We start from the raw sequence: 15,273 nt of genomic DNA, 5'->3' as shown, positions 1-15,273 counted from the left end.
ACAAAGCAAGACAACAAGAGCTTAGATACTTTTAGGGTAAACAAGAAAAAACTTTGTTTTACTGTGACGGGCGGGACTGACTTACGCATTGTGTAGAAGCCCAATAAATCCTAACCATGAAGATTAATTTATATTTACTTGCCCCTGGTTTAAACAGCGTTAAATATATTTTCTTTTACACATATCACTTTCTCCGTAATGTTTATAAAAGGCGCGAAATAGCGCTGCCAACTTAGGGTATAAATATACCACCTTAGACAACTGGCGCTAGGGGTACGTTCGGACACGAATAAAATGCAAAAAAAATACACAAAAAGGAAAAACTCATTGATTCATAAAAATAGGCATAATGTTCTATTCTCTAGATGTAGATTTAAGTATGAATTAAGTTATTTAATTTTTATGCCTATGGTGTCGGTTTCGCTGGAATGACCCCTATGCCATTTTTATAAGAACAGCATGCGCTTACGTCTAGAACAGTGACATTTGGTACAGGGGAACTGCTGATGATGGTCAGAACCGAACTCCTCAAATCTGAACGGCACGCTTATAGTGACTTTGGTATTTTTATAAGAACAGCATGCACTTACGTCCAGAACAGTGACATTTGGTGCAGTGGAACTGCTGATGATAGTCAGAACCGAACTCCTCAAATCTGAACGGCACACTCATAGTGACTTTGGTATTTTTGTAAGAAAAGCATGCATTTAAGTTCAGAACAGTGACATTTATTTAGTTATGTTTGTTAAGCATATTGAGTTTTGAAGTCAAAGTTTGTCAAGCTTCAATTTCGTGAGCGTCAGGACCCCTGGACCACTACAGATATTTGATGTTTAGTACATACTAAAATTTAGTACCTATTTGATACTATTTGGTACCTGAGTACATATATTTGGTACCTCCACTGATATCGAAAAATCGAGCGAATAAAGTGGCCAGACATTCTGACGTCAGGATGTCTGGACCATTTTTGGTTTACATAGTTCTAGACAACACTACTAATTGATATCTTAGTCAATATTTACTACCTATTTGGTACCTGTCAATATATTTTTTTCAAATTTTTTTGGCGTACCAGAAAAAAGTTATGACGGAATTTAAAGTTGTGAGCCCGGCCGTGCCGTTGAAGTATGTAGCGCCTGTCAAAAGTATAGAGGCAAATCCGCCTGCCCTCCTGCGCGCGTCAACTTAAATAGGAATTTAGTATTTAGTTTTCCCCTCACTAGCTCGGAAACACGTGTTTTGTCCTTTAATAGCAGCGGGTAAAAGCGCATTTTATCCACTAGTGGGTAAAGTAATTTGACCTTGAATAAAGTCAAATAAACTGCTTTAAAATTGATAAAAGTAGGTGAATCTAGTAATAAAGATGATTTACCACCTGTGTAACTACTGGAAGCAGTGATAAACGCATTTTTTGCGTTGTAGTTTCCTCGCTATAGTGAGGGGAAAAGTTTTGTGTTACACTCGGGTGCAAATGTATTTTACTTCTCGTGTGTTAAAAAACTCGCAAGTTCAGGATTCTATTCTCGAACCACTCGCTTCGCTCGTGGTTCAACTATAGTATCCTTTCACTTGCTCGTTTTTCAATTTCACACTCGGCGTTAAAATACAACTTTGCCCCCTTGTATAACAAATAACTATTTAGGTACTCGCACATCATCTCTACTACTGACTAGTGGCATTAATATAGTCGAAATATAAAAGTAATTAGTGTAATTACACTAGTTTTCCATTTTCCTCCTGAGAGACCTAAACACGTGGCAACAGTTGGGCAAATTCTAGGGGGGAAATAGCATAAACTGTTATAATTAACAGCGTCATTGGTAATATTGGTATATAGGATGTATTTTGATGATGTGGACCAGTCTATGGTCCACGAGCTCCGTTATAGGGGTTTATCATATAAATAAACCACTGATTTCGGTAACATTTGTTTTTTGCATCGATTAATGTCAATTATCAATTAAGAATAAATACAAACATCAAATCAATCATCTACTATCAGTACCTACAACCACAATGCCGCCAAATCTGCCATACAGCTCTACAGCTGCTGAACAGCCGCAAAAATGACCGGCTGTCAGGGGTAAACTGATTTACAAATTTCTCCGCCAGGAGATGTCTCTCAGGGACATGACATGACATTAGACGTTATTGAGACTGTAGGAGGTTCTCTCAGGAGGAAAATGGAAAACTAGTGTAATTACACTAATTACTTTTATATTTCGACTATATTAATGCCACTAGTCAGTAGAGATGATGTGCGAGTGCCTAAAACTAAATTCCTATTTAAGTTGACGCGCGCAGGAGGGCAGGCGGATTTGCCTCTAAACTACTCTATACTTTTGACAGGCGCTATATACTTCAACGGCACGGCCGGGCTCACAACTTTAAATTCCGTCATAACTTTTTTCTGGTACGCCAAAAAAATTGAAAAAAATATATTGACAGGTACCAAATAGGTAGTAAATATTGACTAAGATATCAATTAGTAGTGTTGTCTAGAACTATGTAAACCAAAAATGGTCCAGACATCCTGACATCAGAATGTCTGGCCACTTTATTCGCTCGATTTTTCGATATCAGTGGAGGTACCAAATATATGTACTCAGGTACCAAATAGTATCAAATAGGTACTAAATTTTAGTATGTACTAAACATCAAATATCTGTAGTGGTCCAGGGGTCCTGACGCTCACTCGATTTCTTATAATATAATCGGATTCATGAGGAATTGAGGAAACTTCTCAAACCTTAACTTTATACGTATATTCATTTGTGTTGCCATCTAATAATTAAAGCATTAAAAGCAGTTTTAAAAAATACTTACACATTTATACATAATCCAACATTCGCAAGTAGCTTTCACCAGAACCCGAAAGGCGACGGTTTTTTTTTCTTAAAAATTATTTTTTATCAAAACGTCCAAATATGTCAATTTTTTCACAAATATTGTTTCACTCTAGGTGCTGTGATGGAATGCTACGCTGGCGGTTTCCCACCGGCTAAGGTCTCATGGCGGCGAGAAAACAACGCTATATTGCCTACTGGAGGATCTATCTACAGGTATATTACATTTTTTGGCTGACAATAATAGCAAATAGCAAAGACCTATATAACTCCGTATAGACAGATAAAGTCTAAGAAAGAAACGTACCTCAGTACCATACCGACACGCTCTTGGCCGGTTTTTTTGTCCGTCTTTCACGGCAAAACGGAGCCACACAATGACGTGATTTTTTTAAGTGGAGATAGTTGAAACAGTTGAAAGGATGAAGAGTGACATATACTACTTTTTGTCTCTTTCCAACCCCATTTCCCTAAAATAGGGGTGAATGACGCGCTAGCGAAAAGCTAATATTTTTAAGTCTATTTTTTTTTTTTTTAATAGTGGGGACACCTTACACAGATCAACTTAGCCCCAAACTAAGCAAAGCTTGTACTATGAGTGCTAAGCGACGATATACATACTTAAATAGATAAATACATACTTACATAAATATACATAGAAAACATCCATGACTCTGGAACAAATATCTGTGCTCATCACACAAATAAATGCCCTTACCGGGATTTGAACCCAGGACCGCGGCTTAGCAGGCAGGGTCACTACCGACTGAGCCAGACCAGTCGTCAGTTTCTGTGTTATATCATAAGATTCATTGCCAGGCTTCCATGAGCTGTGGCAAAAGCCGGGATAACGCAAGGAGGATGATGAAGACATCATGAGACTCATGAGTGTTTTCCCCTTGATGGTGTTATTAGTTGGGTGAATCAACTTTTCTTTGCCAGCAAAATTTCGCATACTTCGACTACATGTGGTCAGAAAATTAATTGGGATTTAGTCTAATTAATGTATACTTATTATATTAAAGACAAATATACTAGCTACGCAATACAACATGTAATTATAGGATTTCCTATTTTATAACTTTGTTTCGAGCAGTGACCCAGTGGACATAGCTGTCCCTCACTTTTGTATGAAAAAAGTGTCTCTTCCACTGGGTCACATATTGTTTTAATTAAAAATGAATCGTTTTTAAATTTTTCCCTAATTGGTATACGTGAAATAAGGATCTTTATTCACGATGGTAAGGTTAAAAATCACAAAAGTAGACCTAATAATAAGTAAGGGTAATTCTTGCAAAAAGCAAGAAAAAGTTGATTCACCCTAGTATTATTACATTTATCTATACACGGTGCTCGTGAGCATTGCGAGAGACTTTAAGAGCATATTCCTGATCCCATTTTAAGACTAAAATGTCATATACACTTTTCTAGATTTCGCCTAGTTTCAGAGTTATGAGTTATGACCAATTGAAAAAAAAATATTTTCTTATTGTTACTCAGTACAAAAGGCTTTTTTAACGATGTTGATGCCATTATGGAGAATTAGTCTCACTATCCTCATTGATAGATGTCCAAAAGTACGAAATAAAAGTTTTTAAAAATGTGGTTTTCAGAAAAAAAAACGTCAAAATTCATTTGAGGTGCTAGTTTTATGAATAACATTTACTTTTTATGTAAAAAAATACATTCGAAAACAGTAAAAAAAAAATTTTTTTTTTCGAAAAATTTCCTCATGTGAATTAAAAAAAAATATTTCCTTTAGCCTCAGAAATGCGTGGTTAAAATCTCTCGCAATGCTCACGAGCACCTTGTATATCAAATCTTTGAGCAAATATTCATATTTGACATATTATTTTCAGAGGCAACACATTCAAAATCGCTGCTGTCCACAAAGAAGATCGTGGGACCTATTACTGCGTAGCCGAAAACGGTGTCGGCAAGGGGGCTAGACGAAACATCAACTTGGAGGTCGAATTCGCCCCTGTTATAACTGTGCCCCGGCCGAGACTTGGACAGGTATTTATCAAAATTTGTGTGTTTAAAAGGGTGTTATAAGTTTGACGTGTCTGTCTGTCTGTGGCATCGTAGCTCCCGAACGGATGAACCTATTTAGATTTAGTTTTTTTTTGTTTGAAAGTTGATTTAGTCGGGAATGTTCTTGGCCATCCATGTTCCATAAAAATTGGTCCATTATGTCAAGGGTTTTTCCAAAAATTTAATTTTGTGGTTATATCATAGCAGAATATTTATATTCTTATTATTTATTTTATTTATATTTTGTGGTTATTCCTTTGTGGTGACGGGTTAAGAATTTCTCCACCCCCTTTCTTCCCGTGGGTGTCGTAGAAGGCGACTCTGGGATATGGGTTAAATTGTGGCGTAGTCGAGAGGACGGCAACCTGTCACTGCAATGTCACAGTTTCGTACACGTATGTCACATTTTTTTTTTCTTCCTTTGTGGGGGTGAAGAGTAACTTTACGGGGAGATGTAGTATATCCCTAATTAACACTTTAACAGTAACTTAGCGTTACTGTCTGCAACATACATGTGACGCACGTATGTGAATAAAATAGCATGTAAGCAATAATTTACTATATAAGGTATGTTTAGTTTTACTTGTCTCTCTCCTGTATTGATTATCGACAATACAACACATATCATCTATAATGACCAGTTTTACTTAACCTCCATTCAACCCTCCAACTTCATCATATCTCACTTTAAACCCGTTATTTGCCAAGAGTGGCACTGAAGCTTTAGTAGTTTCATGTGTTCTGCCTACTCCTTTATGGGATACAGGCGTGATTGTATGTATGTATGTACGTATCATGCATTTTTTTTAATACTACGTCGGTGGAAAACAAGCGTACGGTCCGCCTGATGGAAAGCGGTCACCGTAACCTATGGACGCCTGCAACTCAAACAGTGTCACATGCGCGTTGCCACCCTATTAGACACTTGTACATTCCCTTTTGCCGTGTTAAGTACGCAGCAAAAAGGAGTGAACAAGTTCTAAGGAGGGTTCGGGTTGCCGACGACTCAAAGGACAATAAACGGAACAAGTTAGTTCCGTAAGTCCTCCCGTCATCAGCACACCGCACCCTCGTTGAGCTCTGGCAGCCTTACTCACCGGCAGGAACACAACACTATGAGTAGGGTCTAGTGCTATTTGGCTGCGGTCTTCTGTAAGGCGGAGGTACTACCCCAGTTGGGCTCTGCTCTAGATTCGAGCGAGACGATATCCGCTGTGCTGTGCCCTACCACACAAAGCGGAATATCATTCGCTATGCCCTACCTCCTATAATAATGCATAAACGTCTACGAGCGATATTAAATATTTTTAAATTAAATCGAAGTGCCTATTAAAGATGCATTCTTATAGGTAGATGTCGTCAATCATAGAGTATATTGAATAGTAGGGTATAGAGTTATCAGTCAAGATTTTCGAATGCAACGCCATCTATTATTAAGTTACGACAACTTTTCATGTGACTTTCCATTCCTAAAGGTTCCTTATAGCACATAAAGCATGTGGACTAGGCTTGTGTCGTTCACGAACTATGAACTGTTAGGAATAAAATCCCATCAATGACCGAAATGAACTGAATCTTACCGTGGTCTGAGAATCGGTCTTTGCTCATTTAGTTCAGTATAGGATCGGCGAGCGCGAGCGGTTGGGATCGAGAACGAATGTGTGACTGCGCCGACCGAGAGCGAGAGCTACTTAGCAGAGCAACAAAAAAAGTCAAGTTTTCATATTAAACTTCGGTTACTTACAACCTTTCGGCCCGGAATGTTACTATCTGTGGACTATTCGTATCATTTTGACACTATTCGGTCCCATTCGTTCTGATCTTTCCGACCGCAGTGGTCGCTGGTCTGGCTGAACTAAATGAGCAAAAGACCTAAAAGAGCGAACTAGTTCGTGGGAGCGATTGAACGAGATCGGAGCGATCCGATCAACGAACGAAACGGCACAAGCCTAATGTGGACCCTTTAAACATGTAACGCCACATATTTATGGCGGGATTTTTAAATAGGTTTGATGTAATCATTCATCAACCAGTCACATTAATAACGATATCTACTCAAACAGCATATAACTAACCATAGAATGTTGTTCGCTAGTTTGCAGGTGGTACAGCGGCATCTAGTGAAAAATTTAGACATCAAAAAATACTTATACATTTTACGACAAGTCGTTAGCCAGTTGGCGGGGGTGACAGTGACACCTAGCGAACAGCTTGCACTACGGCATATAATTATTTTTCACGCCATCTATCGTTGAGTTTCCTAAACATATCCTAAGTACATCGGATTTACTATTTCCTTTTTGACTGAAAACACCGTGCCAGTGCCTATTGAGATGCATTCTCTTAGGTAGATGTTGTCAATTACCTAATTTCTTATTATTTTATTATAGGCTCTTCAATACGACATGGATTTGGAGTGCCACGTGGAGGCCTACCCTCCTCCGGCCATCATCTGGCTGAAGGGAGAGTTCCAGCTCGCTAACAACCAGCATTACAGGTAAAGAAGTTCTGTAGGGTAGGCGACCTGTAGAGTTATTAAAGATAGGTACTTAAAGCTATGGGTACATTTCATACATAACAGGTCATTCAAACTGGTACTTCCTAGCTATGGAAAGCCGTATAGGAGAAGGGTGGGCTATCGATCGAATTCCCGAGCCAACGTGACTCGCTAAAGGACAGTCGGTGAATCTATCGCTAAGGCAATCACTAGCTAACTCCTCGCTAAGCCTCATCTCAAGTCCCCAGTAGGGGAATTGGGAATGCTGGTCGGGGCATTGGCCCCCTGCAGCGGTGTCTCCTAACTGATTTGATGCGGTGCGGACGCAGCCTTTATTCGATCCGGTCGGCGCTCGGTGGCTCGTCGCTGTGACGCCCTCAAGGCCGCCGTTATAATTTGTCTTGTTACAGTTCTACTTTAAAATTTATTGAAAGAAAATGCTTATTATATATAATATATACATTTCTAATAGTGAGAAGCATAAGAGAAGGTGCAAATTTTACATATTCACCTGTTACATATTATGTATGAAGATTTTTAGCTTAGCGTGAAACAACGAAATTACAATTTTGTTATGTATTTTGGTGGCTGCCATTCCTCAACCCAACAATAAAGCAGCAACAACAAAGGCAGCTGACGTTCACAAGGGTTAATTATTTAGTCAGTCTGTGTAATAACGGCCTAATTATTTATACCTAATATTATTCTTCCAGCATCTCCCACTTCGCCACAGCGGACGAGTTCACAGACACCACACTGCGCGTCATTACTATTGAGAAGCGACAGTACGGGATGTTCACATGCAAGGCTACCAACAAACTTGGGACTGATGAAGGACATGTGGAACTATTCGGTGAGTCCATCTTCAGTAGGCTACTTGACCCTTATTTAAAGTTTGTCTTATATTATTACTTACTGTCTAATTAACCGAAAAAACATATCACTATATTTCATTATGACTTATTAACCGCAAAAAATATTTTTATAGAATACTTATCTCGTATCGATTTAAAACACTCCCTTTGGTCGTGTTTTAATTTATCGCCACTCGTTTCGGACTTTCTTTTTTACGCACTTGTATCGTAATGTAGTATTTTGTCCTGTTTTTCTATCACTTATAAGGGGCCGACTAATCGGCCTTTTTTGCTGACTAATCGCCGACTACAAATAAAAAAAAATTTTTGGGGACACCTTACACGATCAACTTAGCCCCAAACTAAGCAAAGCTTGTACGGGTGATAAGCGACGATATATATACTTAAATAGATAAATACATACTTATATACATAGAAAACATCCATGACTCAGGAACAAAATAAATATCTGTGCTCATCACACAAATAAATGCACTTACCAGGATTCGAACGCAGGCTTAGCTTAAATGTGACCGGATCATACATCCCTAGTTACCCATATAGTTTGAAGTTATAATAATAATATAAATAAATAATCCCTAAGGTTTATTTAGACGGGAGACTATAGTGACGTCTAAATCGACCTTTAGAAAAAAATACTTCTGACTGCTCTAAACATCTTTTGTTAAAATATAGATCTGTTTAGTTAGTTTAATATAGATATGTGTAGTTATCTTAGTGTTGCTATCCTGCCTTTGGAAATATATAAGACCCTCATTGTAAAATGCGATGTTATATTATAATAATTTTAGATTTCAAGCATATTATTTTGCAGAGTTTCTGCTTGGTAATTTTGGAATTTTCAGTGTTATATTTTAGCATGGTTTTTGTCAACCGACTTCCAAAATTTTCATTTATTTCATTGGGTTATAACTTAACTGTCTGTTACGTCTATTTCATTCATAGTTCAAAAATAAACGTAACGAAGTTATTATTTTAAACATGTCTGGTAATTCTATGAGCTATGCCCTGTTTAGAATAAATTTAAAAGTGGAATTTGTCTGCCTGTCGGCCTCCAGAGGCCGTGAGTTCAAGGCAGACATTTTCCACTATTTAATTTATTCTAAGCCTAGTGGCATCGATTGCAGACGTTTCTTCTAATCAGAAGTTAAACATTTATGCCCTGTTTGTTTGATTTTCAAATGATTACATTTATTCCTTTTGGAGGTCGGTTATTTTTTGATCTCAGTAGCCATGTTGACAGTAGTTGTGGCATGTCCGTAGAAACCATAATCCCGGTGTGCCCACCGGCCTGCGGACAGACGAGGTACGGCGGTGGAGCCGCCTCTATCGCGCCATCGGCTATCCTCTTCTGTGGAGTGTACGCTGCACAGGTTTTAAGAAGGTATGTACCATTGTATGACGATTTTTGAAGCACGATTTTCTCACGTCGGATTTTGGCGGGCGGAACGTTAACTCCGTTTATTAGACTTTTGGATATTGGTGGGCGGAATGTTAACTCCGTTTATTAGACCTGTGGATTTTGGTGGGCGGAATGTTAACTCCGTGCATTATATTTGTGGATTTTGGTGGGTGGAATGTTAACTCCGTTTATTACATCTGTGGATTTTGGTGGGCGGAATGTTAACTCCGTTTATTACATCTGTGGATTTTGGTGGGCGGAATGTTAAATGCGTTTATTAGATCTGTGTATTTTGGTGGGCGGAATGTTCACTACGTTTATTAATCTGTATTTTGGTAGGCGGAATGTTAAATTTACGTTGTTTACGTTTATTAGATCTGTGTATTTTGGTGGGCGGAATGTTAGATGCGTTTATTAGATATCTTCACTACTTTTAAAAAAACTTGTATCTTCGTCTGTCAATGAAAAGAAAATTGTAGTAAGTATGTATGGAATGCATATAGACTTCCTGCGTTTTAACTTTGAGGAGCAGCGTGAGATACGAGATTTTTTAAAAGTACTGACGATATGTCTATTTTGGTGGGCGTAATGTTCACTAAGTTTAAAGATCTGTGTATTTTGGTGGGCGGAATGTTAAGTGCGTTTATTACATCTGTGGAATGTTAACGCCTTAACGGTTATTAGACTTGTCGATTTTGGTGAGCGGATTTATTCAGGCCCCGTAGCCGAATGGCATTTCTGCGACGCGAAACGAAAAAGGTAGTCTGCAATACGCAAGACCGATAGAGATAGATAGCTACGAGAGAGATATTATCGTGAGCGTTTGTGCATTTGGCTACGCACACTGGACGTATTAAAGTTAGCCTATCTACGTAAATAAATAGACACTGTCATAAGAAAAAAAAGGTATTTTTTTTCACTTCGTCTCAATGGTTCTTGAGCATGTTACTAAATATCAAAACGACTACGTGCTTGTTACTAAATGGCAATAATGGCAATATCTTCACTGCATGGGTATGTACACTTTATATTATTTAGTTTAAACGACTTTAAGGCCAGTTGCATCAACCAAATTTGACAGACACATCATCGTCACACAGCAGACGTCTATGGAACTTCCCATACAATAAAATTTAACGAACGTTTAACGGTGACAGACGGTTTGATGCACCCGCCCCTTAGTCATAATTTTTGCCTGTATCAGATTTAAGCCTGAGTGCGTTTTCACATCATCCGATCCGATAATTCATATATTTGAGCCTCCATCTTTGATTTTTGCATTTGAAATGCTTCCTACATCCGATATCGGGTCGGATAATGTGTAAACGCACTTAATGCCTAGTCTAGTAGAATCGTAGATTTATCATTCACTTTTATCGCACGGTTTTGGTTTTGTTTTATTAACTGTCATACCGTAGAGGAATAAGTAAGGGTAGAGTTGTAACTCCATACATCAGTAAATGCGGGTTATTTGTATAGGCATAGTTAAGTGACATCTAGCGACAATCACGCGTCAAATAGCGTGAATTATCAGTACCACTACTCGATACTAGATGGCAACTGTGTCGCGCCTGCCAAAAAAATAATATTAAAGTCGCCGTCAATAGAACTTGTGAACAATGTAAACAAACCTTGTAGTCAAAATGTATTTAATTTGCATTCTAACTCATCAGATACTGGCTAAATCCATGTGTTATTTAATCAATTTATATCACATTACGATCCTCAACCTTTAAAATAATAAAATTGTGCTAAAATATTGATATTTTATATAATGGTTTGTTTACATTGTTGACAATTTCTATTGACAGCGATTTTAGAACAGTTTACAACTTAATCCTTAGTCATAAGGAATTGAAAACAGGATACTGATTAATACTATTGTAATATTAGCTAAAAATTGGTGAGCATTAGACTTTTCGTTCGTCTCGACATCTATTGACAAGTAGCAGTATTGATAATTTACGCTAGATGTCGCGTGATTGACACGTGATTGTCGCTAGATGTCACTTAACTATGCCTATACGAATAACCCGCATGTACTGATGTATGGAGATACAACCCTTCCCTTACTTATTCCTCTATGGTGAAAAACGCACTTAATGCCTAGTCTAGCAGTCTTAGATTTATCATGTTGGTTTAGTTTTATTAACTGTCGTACTTATTCACGCGTGTCTTAGTTTTACAGAGTTTAAAAACACCTAACAGAAATTCTTATAGCAAAGAAAATAAGCGCAGAGTCCTACAAGTAGCTCAACGAGGGTGCGGGGTGCTGACGACGGGAGGACTTACGGAACTCATTTGTTCCGTCTATTGTCCTTTGAGTCGTCGGCAACCCGAACCCACCTTAGAACTTGTACACTCCTTTAAACTTTTTGCTGTGTACTTATACTTAACACAGCAAAAGGGAGTGTAAGTTTCTAATGGGGTGGCAACGCGCATGTGACACTCTTTGAGTTGCAGGCGTCCATAGGTTACGGTGACCGCTTTCCATCAGGTGGGCCGTATGCTTGTTTGCCATCGACGTAGTGTTAAAAAAAAGTAGTCAAAACATACTTATAATGTTTTTTTTTTTTTTTGCAGAATCGCCAATCCCCGATATTAACTACCCTGGCCTGCGTCCTGATCCGCTGTATTACGGGACATACAACGGAGCGAAGGACACACACGCAAACATACACATATCCATGCTAGTTATCTTCTATTTGTTCAAGTGAATGTCAGCTGAGCATATACCTGAAAAGTTGAAATTAGCTTAAGACGTAGAATACAGCCAAGATCAAAAATATGGGTGTTCAAAAAGTTTTAAAATAAGTCCTTTTTAAAAAACCGACAATTTAGCTATTTGAGCTACTTTTGTACACCTATATTTTTATATTTGACTGTACTTCAGTTGAAAAAAATTGTAGTAGAAATTAGGTCGACACATTAACATAAAAAAACGCTAGACCGCTCATCCCCTTGGGCCAGCACGTTACTCAATCGCTGAGTATTTTTGTAGCGACATCTATCGGCAAGTAGCGAAACTATAGATGTTGTTACTTAAAACTAGATGTCGCTCATAGTAACTCTATATGTATTTTAGGTTTCTATGAGCAATTTTATCGTTTGAACCTATTGAGGTATACATACACATAAACGATAGCACTAAATTGTAGTTTGACCCAATGTTTAGTTTAAAAGTATAGAACTGTAGATATTTTTTGTAGAATCTCAAATGCAATAACACGAATAACTATATTGTTAAGAATAAAAACATCACAATTGGTAGCTAATATAAATTTAATGGTTTATCGAAAAAACTTTACGAAATTATTATACTGAATCTCAATGTATGGACCAAGAACAGAAAAAGCATTTAAGCGAGCCACGTGTTCGAAAATATACAAGCACTTATTTGCTTAAATCTTGAATACGTTATTGGCTTAAATCATATTATTCAAAAAGTAGGTACTTACATATGGTACCTACCTGTGTGAACGTATGTACTGTAGAATGTTGTACGATACACATGCGAAAAGACACTTTATAAAGAAGTACTACAGTATGGGGTTCTTCAAAAAAGGAGTGTACAAGTTTCTAATGGGTCGGCAACGCGCATGTGACACCCCTTGAGTTGCAGGCGTCCATAGGTTACGGTGACCGCTTTCCATCAGGCGGACCGTATACCTGTTTGCCACCGACGTGGTATAAAAAAAGTAATAACTCCCATGAGCCTTGATTTAAATTATTCCAACTCATTGCTAATTTCGTACTTTTCACACGTGTATCGTAGTGTACTAGTAACATGTCACTGTCATATGTGGGTTGTAACTTAGAATTTGACATATGTCAAATGTTTTAAGCGTCTTATACTTGCGTATTGCACATAACACCAATAAAAGTGCCATTTACAGAGAAAATAATATAAAAATATTATATTATCTCCTTCCTTTGCAAAAACTAGTGCTAAATTCTTAAACGTAGAAAACTAAAGATTTTTCCTATTCTTAGTAAATTAGTTTTTTTTTTCAGGCAGCTAATACAATTCTAGATGTAATGATGGTTGTGCTTAATATTTAATCAGTAATCACAAATGTGTTTTTTCGAGACAAAAAGGTCTATATCTATAAGCATAAAGGAATAAGTAAAGAAAGAAGGTTGACTGGTAGAGAATGCCTTATGGCATTAAGTTCGCCTATTGTACATTGTGTTTCTTTGTTCAATAAAGATTAAATAAATAAATAACTCCATACATCAGTAAATGCGAGTTATTTTTAGTGACATCTAGCGTCATCCACGCATCGAATATCGTAAATGATCAGTACTGCTGCTATTTGTTAATAGATGTCGCGACGAACAATAAGTCTAATGCTCAACAATTTTTAGCTAATATTACAATAGTATTATTCAGTAATCTGTCTTCAATTCCTTCTGCTTGTAATATAAGTCGTAAACTGTTTCAATATTAAATTTGTGGCAGACGCGACACTGTTGACACCTAGTGTCGAGTAGTGGTACTGATAATTTACGCTATTTGACGCGTGATTGACGCGTGGATGACGCTAGATGTCACTACAAATAACGCATTTACTGATGTATAGAGTTACAACTCTTCCCTTGCTTATTCCTCTATGCCTTATGCCACAATTTTTTGTAAATTTCAACTTTAAAGGTTGAAATTTCTAGATATTTAGGTATCCGACCCCATTTTAGGCCTTTAAGAAGTTCACACAACTGACATTTTTATCAATTACTTCTTACTTGACCAACCATTATTGTCAGTGGCCTGTTTCACCAGTGACACTTCGCCGTTTATTGCCTGTTCAAAGAAATATTGATGCTGAATAATGATAATACTGTCACTGTGGTGAAATACATTTGACAATTGTCATCTGACAGTTTGACAATAGGTTATATTTTTAAGTCTATTTGACTTGCCTACAGCACTTGACTGAATGTGGTATACACGCATATTAGAAAAGCTTATAATTACGTAGTAGATACATACCTCTTAAAGTTTAGTAGAGTTTGACCACGCTAACTCTGCACTAATGTGGACGAGCGGCAGTGCCAATATGAAAGCGAAAGATGCAAATGAATGCAGAGTTAGATTAGACAGGCTTTAATTTCAAAATATTGTACCTATAAAAGATGGCCTTAAGTGTTATTTTTATATACTATAATATGTTAGTAAAAAAAATTGCAATAGTATTACACCATATACCAACATAATCAATTAATCATAAAGGAATGTCTAAGGAAAGAGTTGTAACACTTGTAACTCCATACGTCAGTAAATGCGAGTTATTTGTAGTGACATCTAGCGTCATCCACGCGTCAACTAGCGTAAATTATCAGTACTGTTACTCGACACTAGGTGTCAACAGTGTCGTGTCTGCCAAAAATGTAGGTAGTATTTAAACGGTTTACAACTTAGATTACAAGCAGAAGGAATTGAAAACAGAGTATTGATTAATACTATTGTAATATTAGCTAAAAATTGTTGAGCATTTGACGTTTCGTTCATCGCGACATCTATTGACAAGTAGCAATACTGATAGTTTAAGCTAGTTGACGCGTGATTGACGCGTGAATGACGCTAGATGTCGCTACAAATAACTTGCATTTACTGAT

The 15,273-nt window shown here is 37.4% G+C and overlaps 1 protein-coding gene across 1 annotated transcript in view; it reads left to right on the top strand.

The window, feature by feature from the left end:
* LOC125240292 (lachesin) overlaps nucleotides 1-12,945 on the top strand; it is a 28,718-nt gene extending 15,773 nt beyond the window's left edge. The window contains exons 5-10 of the mRNA XM_048148162.1: nucleotides 2,966-3,065; nucleotides 4,709-4,865; nucleotides 7,274-7,380; nucleotides 8,094-8,233; nucleotides 9,519-9,639; nucleotides 12,241-12,945. Coding sequence (XP_048004119.1) covers nucleotides 2,966-3,065; nucleotides 4,709-4,865; nucleotides 7,274-7,380; nucleotides 8,094-8,233; nucleotides 9,519-9,639; nucleotides 12,241-12,262 — 647 coding nt within the window. The 3' untranslated portion in view covers nucleotides 12,263-12,945. The remainder of the gene's footprint in view (nucleotides 1-2,965; nucleotides 3,066-4,708; nucleotides 4,866-7,273; nucleotides 7,381-8,093; nucleotides 8,234-9,518; nucleotides 9,640-12,240) is intronic.
* The last annotated feature ends 2,328 nt before the right edge of the window (nucleotides 12,946-15,273 follow it).

Source organism: Leguminivora glycinivorella, chromosome 27 (genome assembly GCF_023078275.1).
Source record: "Leguminivora glycinivorella isolate SPB_JAAS2020 chromosome 27, LegGlyc_1.1, whole genome shotgun sequence".
In the NCBI taxonomy this organism is placed as follows: domain Eukaryota; kingdom Metazoa; phylum Arthropoda; class Insecta; order Lepidoptera; family Tortricidae; genus Leguminivora; species Leguminivora glycinivorella.
The sequence above is the reverse complement of the archived record's forward strand: the minus strand, read 5'-3'. Positions and strand labels throughout refer to the sequence as shown.